The 12,120-nt window shown below is 44.0% G+C and overlaps 1 protein-coding gene across 2 annotated transcripts; it reads right to left on the bottom strand.

Moving 5' to 3' along the window:
* On the bottom strand, nucleotides 1-9,125 carry tnxba (tenascin XBa). Of its 2 annotated transcripts, none has more exons than XM_083678700.1 (15): nucleotides 9,010-9,125; nucleotides 6,673-7,589; nucleotides 6,405-6,539; nucleotides 4,996-6,306; nucleotides 4,550-4,672; nucleotides 4,275-4,418; nucleotides 3,994-4,113; nucleotides 3,747-3,905; nucleotides 3,411-3,523; nucleotides 3,054-3,186; nucleotides 2,790-2,941; nucleotides 2,541-2,637; nucleotides 2,202-2,363; nucleotides 791-954; nucleotides 1-516 (listed from the first exon to the last, which is right to left on the bottom strand). In XM_083678700.1, exons 2-15 carry the CDS (start codon nucleotides 7,451-7,453, stop codon nucleotides 418-420), a joined length of 3,693 nt encoding a protein of 1,230 aa, XP_083534826.1. In that variant the 5' UTR covers nucleotides 7,454-7,589; nucleotides 9,010-9,125; the 3' UTR covers nucleotides 1-417. The 2 variants fall into 2 exon arrangements, with proteins under 2 accessions (XP_083534826.1, XP_083534827.1); XM_083678701.1 differs by having other exon boundaries at nucleotides 6,438-6,539.
* Between the last annotated feature and the right edge of the window lie 2,995 nt (nucleotides 9,126-12,120).

The following is a 12,120-nucleotide window of genomic DNA, read 5'->3' as shown; positions in this document are numbered from 1 at the left end:
ATTTATTCCAATAGAGTGAGACAGTGCATATTGTATTACAGTAGTAGTGGGGTGGCAAACCTTTATGATGTACATCTGAGATGCTTTGGGTCAGAATGATACAATGTAGTTGGAGACGGTAATGGTCGGTTCATAACAATATTATACAACATGCTGCAATCAAATAATTCCTGTCTACAAGTACATCAAATCATAAGAGATACAGTTCGAAAATGCATGACAAGGATACAGAACGAATGTCTGGTGCACTGTACAAGTACTGAATTATAAACAGTCTTAACCACTGTACAGTACATCCAAGTTGAGGTGGACATTGAGATTCAGAAAGCCTGCTATTCACTCTCTTTGGGTCTCTGTGGTTCAGTTTTCTGTTTTTCAAACTTAGGGTTTTAGGGATGGACGATTTAGAAACCAGCCTTAGCCATGAGTTGCGGGGGAGAACCCAGCTGGTCGGAACTTCATCTCAGTGAAGGCAATGGAGGAGTCTTTGCCTTTCCAGTCTATCCACACCACGCCCTATAGCACACAGCACAAACACTTGAGTTATAGTTTTACAACATAAAATCAATATGACAATAGTGTAATTATATTATTATTACCTTGCAATTACTTCTAGGTTACTGGGGAATTCATTACCAATTAAACCAGAATATACTTGAAGATTGTTATGAAGTAATTACATAAATAGCAAATAGATACCAATGATAATGTGAAATGAAGTGTTACCAATCATATGATTGCTTGTTTGTTAGAAAACATTTAGTTGAACAATTCTGAAACTAAACTGTACCTGGTTGTTGCTGTTGATACCATGGAGACCGTTGAGGTTGGTCTTGTAGCAGTTCTTGTACCACCAGCCGCCCATGTAGGCCCTGGCACAGTGGATGCCCAGGGGGTTGGGGTCCTTGTCTCGGGTGGAGAATGGGCGCCCGTTATGGTACCTCATAGAGTCACCTGATTGATGTGACGGGGAACAAATAAGATACATATACATAAAAAATACATACAGCTTTGAACATTTAGCGCTGTCTCTCTTGCTGTCTCTCTCGCTGTCTCTCTCTCGCTGTCTCTCTCTTGCTGTCTCTCTCTCTGTCTCTCTTGCTGTCTCTCTCTCTGTCTCTCTTGCTGTCTCTCTCTCTCTGTCTCTCTTGCTGTCTCTCTTGCTGTCTCTCTCTCTGTCTCTCTCTCTGTCTCTCTTGCTGTCTCTCTCTCTGTCTCTCTCTTGCTGTCTCTCTCTCTGTCTCTCTCACTGTCTCTCTCACTGTCTCTCTCGCTGTCTCTCTCTTGCTGTCTCTCTCGCTGTCTCTCTCGCTGTCTCTCTTGCTGTCTCTCTCTCTGTCTCTCTTGCTGTCTCTCTTGCTGTCTCTCTCTCTGCCTCTCTTGCTGTCTCTCTCGCTGTCTCTCTCTCGCTGTCTCTCTCGCTGTCTCTCTTGCTGTCTCTCTCTCTGTCTCTCTCTTGCTGTCTCTCTTGCTGTCCCTCTTGCTGTCTCTCTTGCTGCCTCTCTCTCTGCCTCTCTTTCTGTCTCTCTTGCTGTCTCTCTTGCTGTCCCTCTTGCTGCCTCTCTTGCTGTCTCTCTCTCTGCCTCTCTCTCTGTCTCTCTTGCTGCCTCTCTTGCTGTCTCTCTTGCTGTCTCTCTCTCTGTCTCTCTTGCTGCCTCTCTTGCTGTCTCTCTCTCTGCCTCTCTTGCTGTCTCTCTCGCTGTCTCTCTCTCGCTGTCTCTCTCGCTGTCTCTCTTGCTGTCTCTCTCTCTGTCTCTCTCTTGCTGTCTCTCTTGCTGTCCCTCTTGCTGTCTCTCTTGCTGCCTCTCTCTCTGCCTCTCTTTCTGTCTCTCTTGCTGTCTCTCTTGCTGTCTCTCTTGCTGTCCCTCTTGCTGCCTCTCTTGCTGTCTCTCTCTCTGCCTCTCTCTCTGTCTCTCTCTCTGTCTCTCTTGCTGCCTCTCTTGCTGTCTCTCTCTCTGTCTCTCTTGCTGCCTCTCTTGCTGTCTCTCTTGCTGTCTCTCTCTCTGTCTCTCTTGCTGCCTCTCTTGCTGTCTCTCTTGCTGTCTCTCTCTCTGCCTCTCTTGCTGTCTCTCTCTCTGCCTCTCTTGCTGTCTCTCTCTCTGCCTCTCTTGCTGTCTCTCACATTCTATCTAACATGGAGCACATACACATGTACTGTAGAGAACCTCTGTTCCTCTCCTGCCCATCTCCTCTAAATGTACCTGCGGTGCCAGTGTACCCAGACACCTCGATGGCGTAGAACTTTGCCTCTGACTCGATGGTGAAGTTGGAGTAGTGGGCGTATGCTGTGTCATTTTCTGAACTCAGATCCACACGCAGACTCACTGGGCCCATGCTGGTCAGGTTGTGCAGCAGCTCATTTCCTGGAGAGAGACAGAGAGAAGAGAATGACAGTTTATATCTTTATCTACACACTGAGGAGTTTCAGTTGGTTGGTTGAATAATATTGCCTGATACATTCACTCAATGATGTTACAGTGCATTGTTTCACACGTCAGTCTGTATACGATGACTTTGAATAGAAGTCATCGTTATCGCACCGAGCCAGAACTCCTCGCTAAGGTTTCCAAAGCCATTGGTGTAGTCGCTCCAGGTTTTGTAGAAATCTGTCTTTCCATTCATTCTCCTCTGGAACACCTAAACAACATATTGACAAAGCTGGCATTGAAAGATGGATGGACACAACACAGACATATAGTCTTTGGAATTGAATGACTTGCTGCTAACACATTTCCATTCTGTCCTGCACAGTCATACAATCCAGACCTCGAAAAGCCCAAGTCTCTTACCGTCCAGCCACCTCCATCAGTCTCCATGTCACAGTAGACTCTGACTGCTCCCCCCTGCTTGCCTTCAGGGTAGATCTCCACCTCCCCTGACTGCAGTGCTCCGTTCAACAGCTCCTGAGAGCACTCCGTCGGGAAGGGGAAGCGCAGTTTGCCTGTGAGGTGGGGGACAATGATGGTGGTGATTACTTCACTTCACAGTACTGGAAAAATGAATTGGGAATGGTTGTTTTTAATGGAGATTCACTGCTGGCCTCAAGTTTTTACCTGTGGTAAACTCAGTGGTGACAACTGATGTATACTGTCCCTCGTTCTCTCCCTGTACCAATACAAAGTACTTGGACATAGCGAGTAGTCCAGTCAACTTATACTCAGTCACAGTGGATTCCAGAATGACCTCCTGGATAGACAGAGGACAAGGGAGAAATTATAGTTATGTTTATTACCAAAGCAGTGCTCCTCCCCCGTTTCACTGTTATTTATGCTGGTTTGCTTCACCTCATACAGGCCTAGTGCTGTTTCATATACTGTAAGCCTAGTGTTGTTTTATTTAATGTATGGTTGAGCACATATAAATGAACATGTTAGTATCATTTAAGGAATAATATTCAGGGCTATTCTCACCTTGGTCTCCTCCCCCACCATATGATAGGTCAGTCTGTAGCTGTGGAATGCTACACTAGGGGCTTTCCATGATACAACAGCAGATCGAGAGGCCACCTCACTAGCCTTCACCGCTGAGGGGCAAACAACCACCACACACACACACACACACACACACACACACACACACACACACACACACACACACACACACACACACACACACACACACACACGGTTACTTTATAACCAACTTTATAGGCTACGGCACAGGCTCATTGTAATGGATGGAATGGAATACCCTAGGGTATGCTAGGAGGGACTGTACTATGTGTTTTCCTATGTAGGCCCACTCACTACTGGCTGTTGTGAAGGTGGTTGTAATGGCAGCTGTGCTCTGGAGGCTGTCCTTCTGACTAAAGGCTTTGACTGTGTAGAGGGTTGCTCTCTGCAGACCTCTCAGCTGGTGTTCTACAGAGTTACCAGACACCATCACTGTCACTGTGACATTGGGAGCTGTGGGAGAGAGAAAACAACATATGTAAATCAATGACATAAGTCACTAACAAGAACAAGAAACTACAAGAAATGTCGCTGCACTCACTTTTCGCTGAATCATAACTAATGATGAAACGGTCAACCTTTCCCAGGCCAGGGGTCCATTGCAACAATGCTTTGGTATCAGTTATGTTGATGGCTTGGAGATGGGTTGGAGGGGCAGGCACTACAAACGAAAGACAATTAAAATGAGGTTATTTTCTGAAGTGCATATGATATGCACTTCAGAGCAAGTAAAATGTCAAATCCACTAGTTTAGCACGCTAACTATAAAACAGGATATCTGATAATACAATTCTTAGTATATAGGACTAGTGGACTGTGTACCTGTGGTGATGACAGCTGTAAGGGTGTCACTCTCGCCCTTCCCCAGTGTGGAGGTCACACTGACCTCATAGGAGGACCCAGAGGACAGCTTGGACAGAGTCACATAGGACTGCTGGGAGTCCACAGACACAGAACTGCTCTCTCCTGGCACAGACACAGCAATATAAAAAAACATACTACATGATTTACAGTACACATACATAGTGTCAGTGGTAAAGGGTTTATCACATGGCCACAAAGATGTAACACTGTTACAGTTATGGTAACAGTCTTACCGGTGACAGAGTGGGTGTAGGTGACTTTGAAGCCTGTGAGTGAGGTCTTTGGTTTGGACCAGGACACAGAGAGAGAAGACTCTGTCACATTGCTGAACACCAGCTCTGTGGGTGGCTCAGGGCCTGCAAGGGAAGAGAGGGAATATGGAGGATGAGGAGTCAGGAGATGACTTGTATGTTAGGAAAAAGTAAATAACTAACCTGGAGTACATTTGCTGCTAGAGAGAGAAGTGAACTGGGAGATTATACAGAGAGAAAGGATGAAATAAATGGCATATAATTAAATAAAGCAACAATGTTTTACATCCAAGAGAGAATGATTATGCAAAACATATTTAGTAAAAGTGAAAAAAAGTGAAAGTTAAAAAAGTGAAAAAGAGTTTATTCATAAAAGTTATGGTCAACTTTTATCAATAACTCTCTTTGTGTGGTTGGTTTCTAATTACCTGTCGTGACGGTTACTCTGTGAATCTTGGACCGCATTCCGGGAGAGGTGCCGAATATGGACAGGCCATAGTGGGTCTGAGGCCGCAGGTTGCTAAACTCCACAGAGCGAACACTGCCAGGGAGGACCATGGAGACTCTCTTGATGTGCTTGCCATCAGCTCTACCCTTGGAGCTACCGGGGGCTTTAGTAGTTCCATTGGTGCTCTCGCTCTGTCTTAGGACCTCCGTTGTGTTCCCAATCATGGCTCCGTTGTCATCTCCTCCCAGAGCTCCCTCCTCTGCCTCTTCCTCCTCCTCTTCCTCAACCTCTGCTCTGTGCTCTCTCCTGGTCACAGTGAAGTTTTTGAACATGGCGTGTGGGGCTAACCACGTGAGAGTGAAGCCATATGAGGTGATATTTTGAACCCTCACAGAGCCAAGGCCACTGCCTCCAGCTTTTTTTGTGGCGTTTTTAAAAGACTGGGTCTTTACTTTTACCTCAGTGGTTGTTTCTACAATGGTCATGTTTACTAGATATTGACTTTGTAGAATCTTTCCTTTTCCAGTGGAGACCTTGCCTGACCCACCCTTTGCACTATCAACAGACAAAGTCACCTTAGTAGCATTCACATTCTCCTGAACTAATTTGACCTTCTTGATAGTTTTCTTCCCAGATGTTTGGGTCACATTCTTCTCAGCCAGTGTTGACTGCTCTAGAGTCTCCTTTCCTGACCGGGTTTTGTTTGCAGACGTATCTGTACCCTTTGTTTGATGGATCACAACTTTAGTGACATTTGATTTCTTCAAAGTGATTGAGGTGATATTGGGGTTAAGAGGCTGATCTTTTAGGTGGACAGATTTAGCATTAGCTTTACCTGTTGATTCCTCAGTGACATTCAACTTCTGGTCAGGTTTGGTGTGCTTTCTAGGAGTCAGAACTATAGTTTTGCCTTTGCGAGCTTCCTCTTGCTTTCTTCCCCCATGATGTTTTAGCAGAACCTGGCCGACGGTTGGTCGCCCCAGTCCAATCTTGGTAGCGTTGGAGCGGGCTGGGCCTTTAATGGTGGTTTTAGTGACAGTAACCCCCTGTTTTACTTGTGTTTTGGTGAGGACTGTTTTTACATTTGTGTTCACTTTTGTTTTGGTTTTGGTTTCCCCCTCTTTGCTTGCCGTCCCTTTTTTCTGCTCCTTGTCGTCTTTTTTCTTTTGGAATAGAGTCTGGTCAGCCTTGGCCTTTTTCCCCTGCATGCTTTCCTTGATAATGTTGGTCTCCGGTGACACCTTCAAGGTCACTGTTTCCACTGTTATCTGGACTTTTTCTTTGGCGCCCTCTGGGGATTAGAGAGATAAGAGGTTTAGATTAATTGAAATAAGGAAAATCTGTCAAAGAAACCAACTCAGATCAGAAGATAGACAGAAGATAACTCACTTATACTGCAGTCAGCTCCAGGGGCACACTTACTGCAGTCTGGACCAAGGAATCCTGGGAGGCAGATACACTTTCCTTTCTCACATTTTCCTTGGTTACTACAGTCATTAGGACATTGCCCTTTGGAGCAGGGACCTGGTTAGAATCAAGTGGAAGTGTATGAACAAAAGACTGATCAAACATTGGCCTGACTAGTTAACAGTAGGACTGTATTCTAACTAACTTCATAGATCATTTCATAATCAGGCAACTGAATGTGAGGCCTTACATTTATCCTTGATTGAAGACATCTCCTTCTCCAGCCTGGACACACGTCCTTTCAGCGCTGCCATCTCGGCCACACAGCCCCCGGTGCAGGAGCCAGGCAACAAGCTGATGCGGTGGGTCATCACCAGAGGGGAGCCAGGCTTCAGCTTAAGCTCTGTGGCCTGCTCCTTAGTGCGGTTACTAGAGTCTCTCTGAGAGTCCTTCTGGAGGCAGCCCTCAGATGATGAGATGACCACCTTAATGGGGTGTGGGGGTGTGGGAGAGGGCTTGTCTTTGGAGACCTTGGGACCACTGCCAGTAGGAGGCTTGGTGTGGGTTGTGAGGGTCTGGTTGACTGCACTTGGTTTTGGGGTCGGCTTCACAGTGGCTTGTTTGACAACAAGGATTTTTGGTTTCAAGAGGGTGAGAATGACATTGGGTTTGGGTTGGACACTTCCTGTGGAGTTTCTCTTCCCATTGGTTGTGGTTAGGATTTTTGTTTTTGAGAAGGTGAGAACGCCATTGGGCTTGGGTTGGTCACTTCCTGTGGAGTTTTTCTTCTCAATGGTTGTGGTTTGGATTTTTGTTTTGGAGAGGGATATAACGACATTGGGCTTGGGTTGGTCACTTACTGTGGAGTTTCTTTTCTCATTGGTTGTGGTTAAGATTTTGGGTTTCGAGAGGGATAGAACGACATTGGGCTTGGGTTGGTCACTTCCTGTGGAGTTTCTCTTTTCACTGGTTGTGGTTTGAAGGGAGGGGAATGGAGTGAGCAGAAAAAGGAGGGCCAGAGAAAACAACATTTTAACTCAAGTGCAGTAACTTGATATTGAGACGGAATCGTTTGGAGGGTCCGTATTCCAAGTACTCTTTGAAAGATATAAACTCCTTCCTCTGTGTCTTAATGAAGAGGAGGCAAGAGAATCCACCAGGGTTATCCTAGAAATGAAAAAAAGAAGAAATGTAAGAAATACTGTACTTGCAAGGTCCAGCTTACTACCAACACCAAATATGGGATGTCAAAGTTTGGTTTTGCTTTAGCCATTGAGGTAGGGAGTCAGGGAGGCTTATGAGCACAGATACTGTATATATTGTTCACCCTTATGGGGCTTTATGTACAATACAGTACACTTACAGTGGTGTATTCTGGGGTTGAATGGATGCTCACACAGGCTTTACACTTTTACTGTACATTCCTGTTCTCCTTCCCCAAAGCACACACTCTTTACCCCTTCCTCCAATCACTCCCAAACTGTTTTTTTTTTGCTTCTCATGTCACTGCTCGATGTTGGGAAGAAAGGAGGCATTATACTGTACATGAACTGCATGAACTAGCTGTATCCAAAAGTACACCTTGTGAAGCACCAGTCAATTAAATTGAACTGACTGATGACGTTTTTTTGGAATGCTTTCATCAAGGACATAATACCGTATATACTGTACAGTAGTATTATACAGTAGGCCATGATAACCCTAATCCTACCCTCAGCCCAGCCAGCTAGAAATGAATATTCTATTGAGCGTTTAACACAAATATGCACCATCAAGGCGAGACAGAATAATTTCATTTTAATTAAGTCAAGTAGTGAACAAAATTATATGGAGGACTGAAATATGCCTTTCAGCAGGAAGGAAAAAGGTGGCTGGTCAGGGAACTCTAGTGGGTCAGTAGAGAGATCAGTAACAGAGCTGTACTGTAAGTTTCTATGTGTGACTGTAAGTCTTTGACCATCGAGAGGGTTACATAACATGTACCCACGTCTTATGAAAACCACAGACATATATATACAGAAATATACCCAGATTAAGTCTTAGGAGAATTCAATGAATGAGGAAATACATACAGTAAGTGTTACTGAACAAAGTTGTAAGCTTAGCAATTCATGACAAAGATTGATTGAATGGTGATTTATAATTAAGTTACACTAGTTGCATGATCAAATCTCATTACACTGCTATAACTGTAATCATGTGCAGTAGATACTGTACCATCACTTTAACAGTACTAAAGAACATCACACAGACTACATCTATAATTACTAATGATTGTTCATTGGACTTTTGTAACAATAATTCTCCTTGACTTTACAAATGAGACAGATCATGTGCACTAACCTCTCCTCTCTTTTGCTTGTTCACTGATTACAAATATCACACAGTGACAGTTTGTTATTTAGTAACAAGTTGTATTCAATAGAATCGATTTTAAAGAGGCTGTTAGCTAAGTGATGCACACTGTATATAGTTAACTAACACCATGAAGATGTTTTTAATTCATTCAGTAATGAGAACATTTTTTGGTTGCATTTAGATTTTGATGATAAAACATCCAAAAGTTTAGAGAAAAGGTGTTACTCACTAGGATAATGATTTCCTCCTTGACTTTGTGTCTATCAGTCTGTTGCACCCTCCATCTGATTTGAAAACCTCATATAGACTGCTTGAGCATGAAGAAGGAGGAAAGAGGAGAGAGAGAAAGGACCACCACTAGAAAGGAGGGGGGTTGATGAAGTCTGCTCCTATTTAAGGACCCCCCCCCCACACACACACACACACACACACACACACACACACACACACACACACTGCCATCACACCCCCCAGCCCATCCTCTAGTTCCCACTCTGTCAACCACAACGGAAAATATTTGATTAAGATGGGCAAAAAACGGAGGTCAATTAGATTGGTTTAAATTATTACAAGTTTTTTTTGCCATTGTTGCTAATCAAACACATATCTAATTTTCTTATATAAACATAACATGGGGATGATGCAGTTTTTTTTACACTGAACATCCCCAGATGTTTAATCAAAACAAATCAATATCAGCCATGAATTCAACAATAGCATTATAAGTATAACACTTGTAATAACAATGTTATACACAAATTCCTTTCTTTATAGTCTATTATATGACTCTAGGTCTGTTCAGTGAAACCTTGCAACTGTCACCAGCCCCAGCCTTTCAGATAATCATGATTCAGCTGGGATACATACCATAGTACCACAGGTATTCACCGCTGAGTTTGGGCTACAGCCCCTCTCTCTATATGAATTGCTTGTTTGTTGGAGGTAATGAGATGTAACTACGTGGGAGTTATGTAAGTGACCAAATATCTACCAGATTAAACAGATACTGTATGAAGGCTGTTGCGTCTTTGACCAAGTGACCACCCACCAGCCCACCTTTTGTAAACCACATGCGCGCGCAAACACACACACACACACACACACACACACACACACACACACACACACTGGTGGAACGAAAAATGGGCACTAACATACTCAAATACCCCATCCCACACACCCACACCTGCACAAACCTAAATGGTTATCTTACTGCACAATGGACCTCTTTACGACTCCCATCTCTCTTGAAAAACACACCAGTATGTCCTCCTCTCAACCATTTTGAATGCCATATTTTCAAGTCCATGACATGGCGGAAAAGCGGAAAAATACTGTCATATCCCCCTATGGGAAAGACATTGGAAAGCATTAACTCTATGCATCCATCACTGTAGGCTATGACTCCAGTGATGGACTGAGCTGAGTCAAACTCACACCCATGGGAAAAACAAAGAGGACTTGTCACTCGAGTGTAGGACCCAGAGTGGGTGGTCTGACCTCCACCTGGTGGCAGCATCCAAACACGACTCCGCCCTCCCTCTCCACCTTTCTCTACATCATGGACCACCCTCCAACTGCTGACCCTGCCTTGGCCTTTGGGACATGGGTGAAGCCAAGCCTTGAACAGCAATGGCTAAATGCACACCTGACAAAACACCCGTGCTCACACAAACCCAAGGATTCTTCAGCCAAGTTCACAGTTGCTGCAGCAGCACTTTTTGTGAAGGCCAAAGCTGAGATCTTACAGTGAGGACAATGATCCACTGTCATGTTCATATTAGTCGAGCTGTGCTGATAACCATTATTATTATTTTGCCTTAGTTGATTGTAATTAGCCAAAATTATTGTTGTGACTTTGCTCCTGGCATAATCACTTTATCTTATGATCTTGGGATTCATACCCTGTCTGTAAATGTTTGCAAAGCTGATGTAAATACAGCATCATCAAACTTCTGACACATATGACCTTGCATACCAAGAAAAGAGGCCCTGATCTTTGATGTGGGTTTTTAGAATGATTGACAGTGATAAGTTTGTACACTATCTAGATTCTACTGTATATAAACATAAACATACTTTAGCATAAACAGTACTGTAAGCACACACATAGATAGCCTGGAGGGGTGGCATTATGCAAATCCTCGACGCAAACCATTTAGGAAAAAAAATAAACATGTACGAATTTGAGATGTGCTGAAGGTGTTAGTCACTGAAACAGTCAAATAAGGTATTTCTGAACTGAAAATATGTGACGTTGAGGTAGGCTATGTGTATTTTCTTTCCCCTTTATTGATTCAAATTTAATGAGAAGTCTAATGGCAAAGGCACAAACAGTGCAGCCATTGACCTGGATGTGATTGAAGTGATGGCCAGTACTTCCATGTTGCTTACATTGGAACAGGCTTCTGAGATTAAAATAATATAAGCACATAAGCCTATGCCTGTTCCCTGCCTCTCCACCCATACCCCCTGCTTCTCCCCTCCCGCTTTTCTCTACTACTCCTCCCTCTCCCTCCTTTTCCACCCCATTGCCTCTCTCAGCATCTCAACAAAGGACAGCTGATGACTGTTTGATGACTTTGGGGGCATCTGTCTATGTGTCAGTGTCAGTGTCAGTGTCAGTGTTAGGTCCCTATGGTAGCTCTTTAGCTACAGTTAACCCACCATCAGTGTGAGGGGATGCTGTATCCCGTATCCATTGCCTGTCTCTGTATAACCCCACCTGAAGCTCTGGGGCCTAATCTTGTGTGAACACTGCTGGGTCAGATGCAGTCAGGCGGTGTGTGTGCACTGTATTAACTCTGCTCCACCCCCCGCCTCCCCCCTCCCCTCCTTATCCTGCAGATGTTGGGGAAGGAGGTGGGGGTGAGGGGAGGGGTGGGAGCTTACTTTGAACACAGAGAGCTCTCTCAGGTCCTCAACTGCCTCGAGGAGAAAAAAATACGACATCAAAAATAAATACATTTGGTAGGAAAGCTAAATCACACCAGTAAACTCAACCTGAGTCTCAATCACTGGCGGAGGTTTAAAGAGAAGATGTGTCTTTCTCCTCCGCTCTCTGTGTGTGTTAGCCGGTGTGTTTTTTGTGTGTGTGCCGCCAGAAATTAGTGATTTGTGAAGTTGGTTACTCCTTGATCCAATTCAAATATTATTTAACCCCATTTGAATCACATTGCTTCGGTCAGGATAGTAGCAACATGTTTTATATGTGTTATACAGTGACATTGCTCAGCAGACTTTATACATTACACAGGTATTGCAGACACCAACAAGATGGGGTGAAAAATACTTTTAATTGACTAGATTATATGCTTCAGTTTTATTATAGTTTATAGTA

This window comes from Argentina silus (genome assembly GCF_951799395.1).
Source record: "Argentina silus genome assembly, chromosome: 10".
Lineage (NCBI taxonomy): Eukaryota > Metazoa > Chordata > Actinopteri > Argentiniformes > Argentinidae > Argentina > Argentina silus.
Note: the sequence above shows the minus strand (reverse complement) of the source record. Positions and strands in the feature narration are given on the sequence as shown.

Coding starts and splice junctions, on each gene's coding strand:
- tnxba (XM_083678700.1), bottom strand. CDS start 7,453: ATGTTGTTTTCTCTGGCCCTCCTTTTTCTGCTCACTCCATTCCCCTCC. Junction 3,906..3,993: donor TAGTTATGATTCAGCGAAAA/GTGAGTGCAGCG, acceptor TCTCTCCCACAG/CTCCCAATGTCACAGTGACA. Junction 2,638..2,789: donor CTGATGGAGGTGGCTGGACG/GTAAGAGACTTG, acceptor TATGTTGTTTAG/GTGTTCCAGAGGAGAATGAA.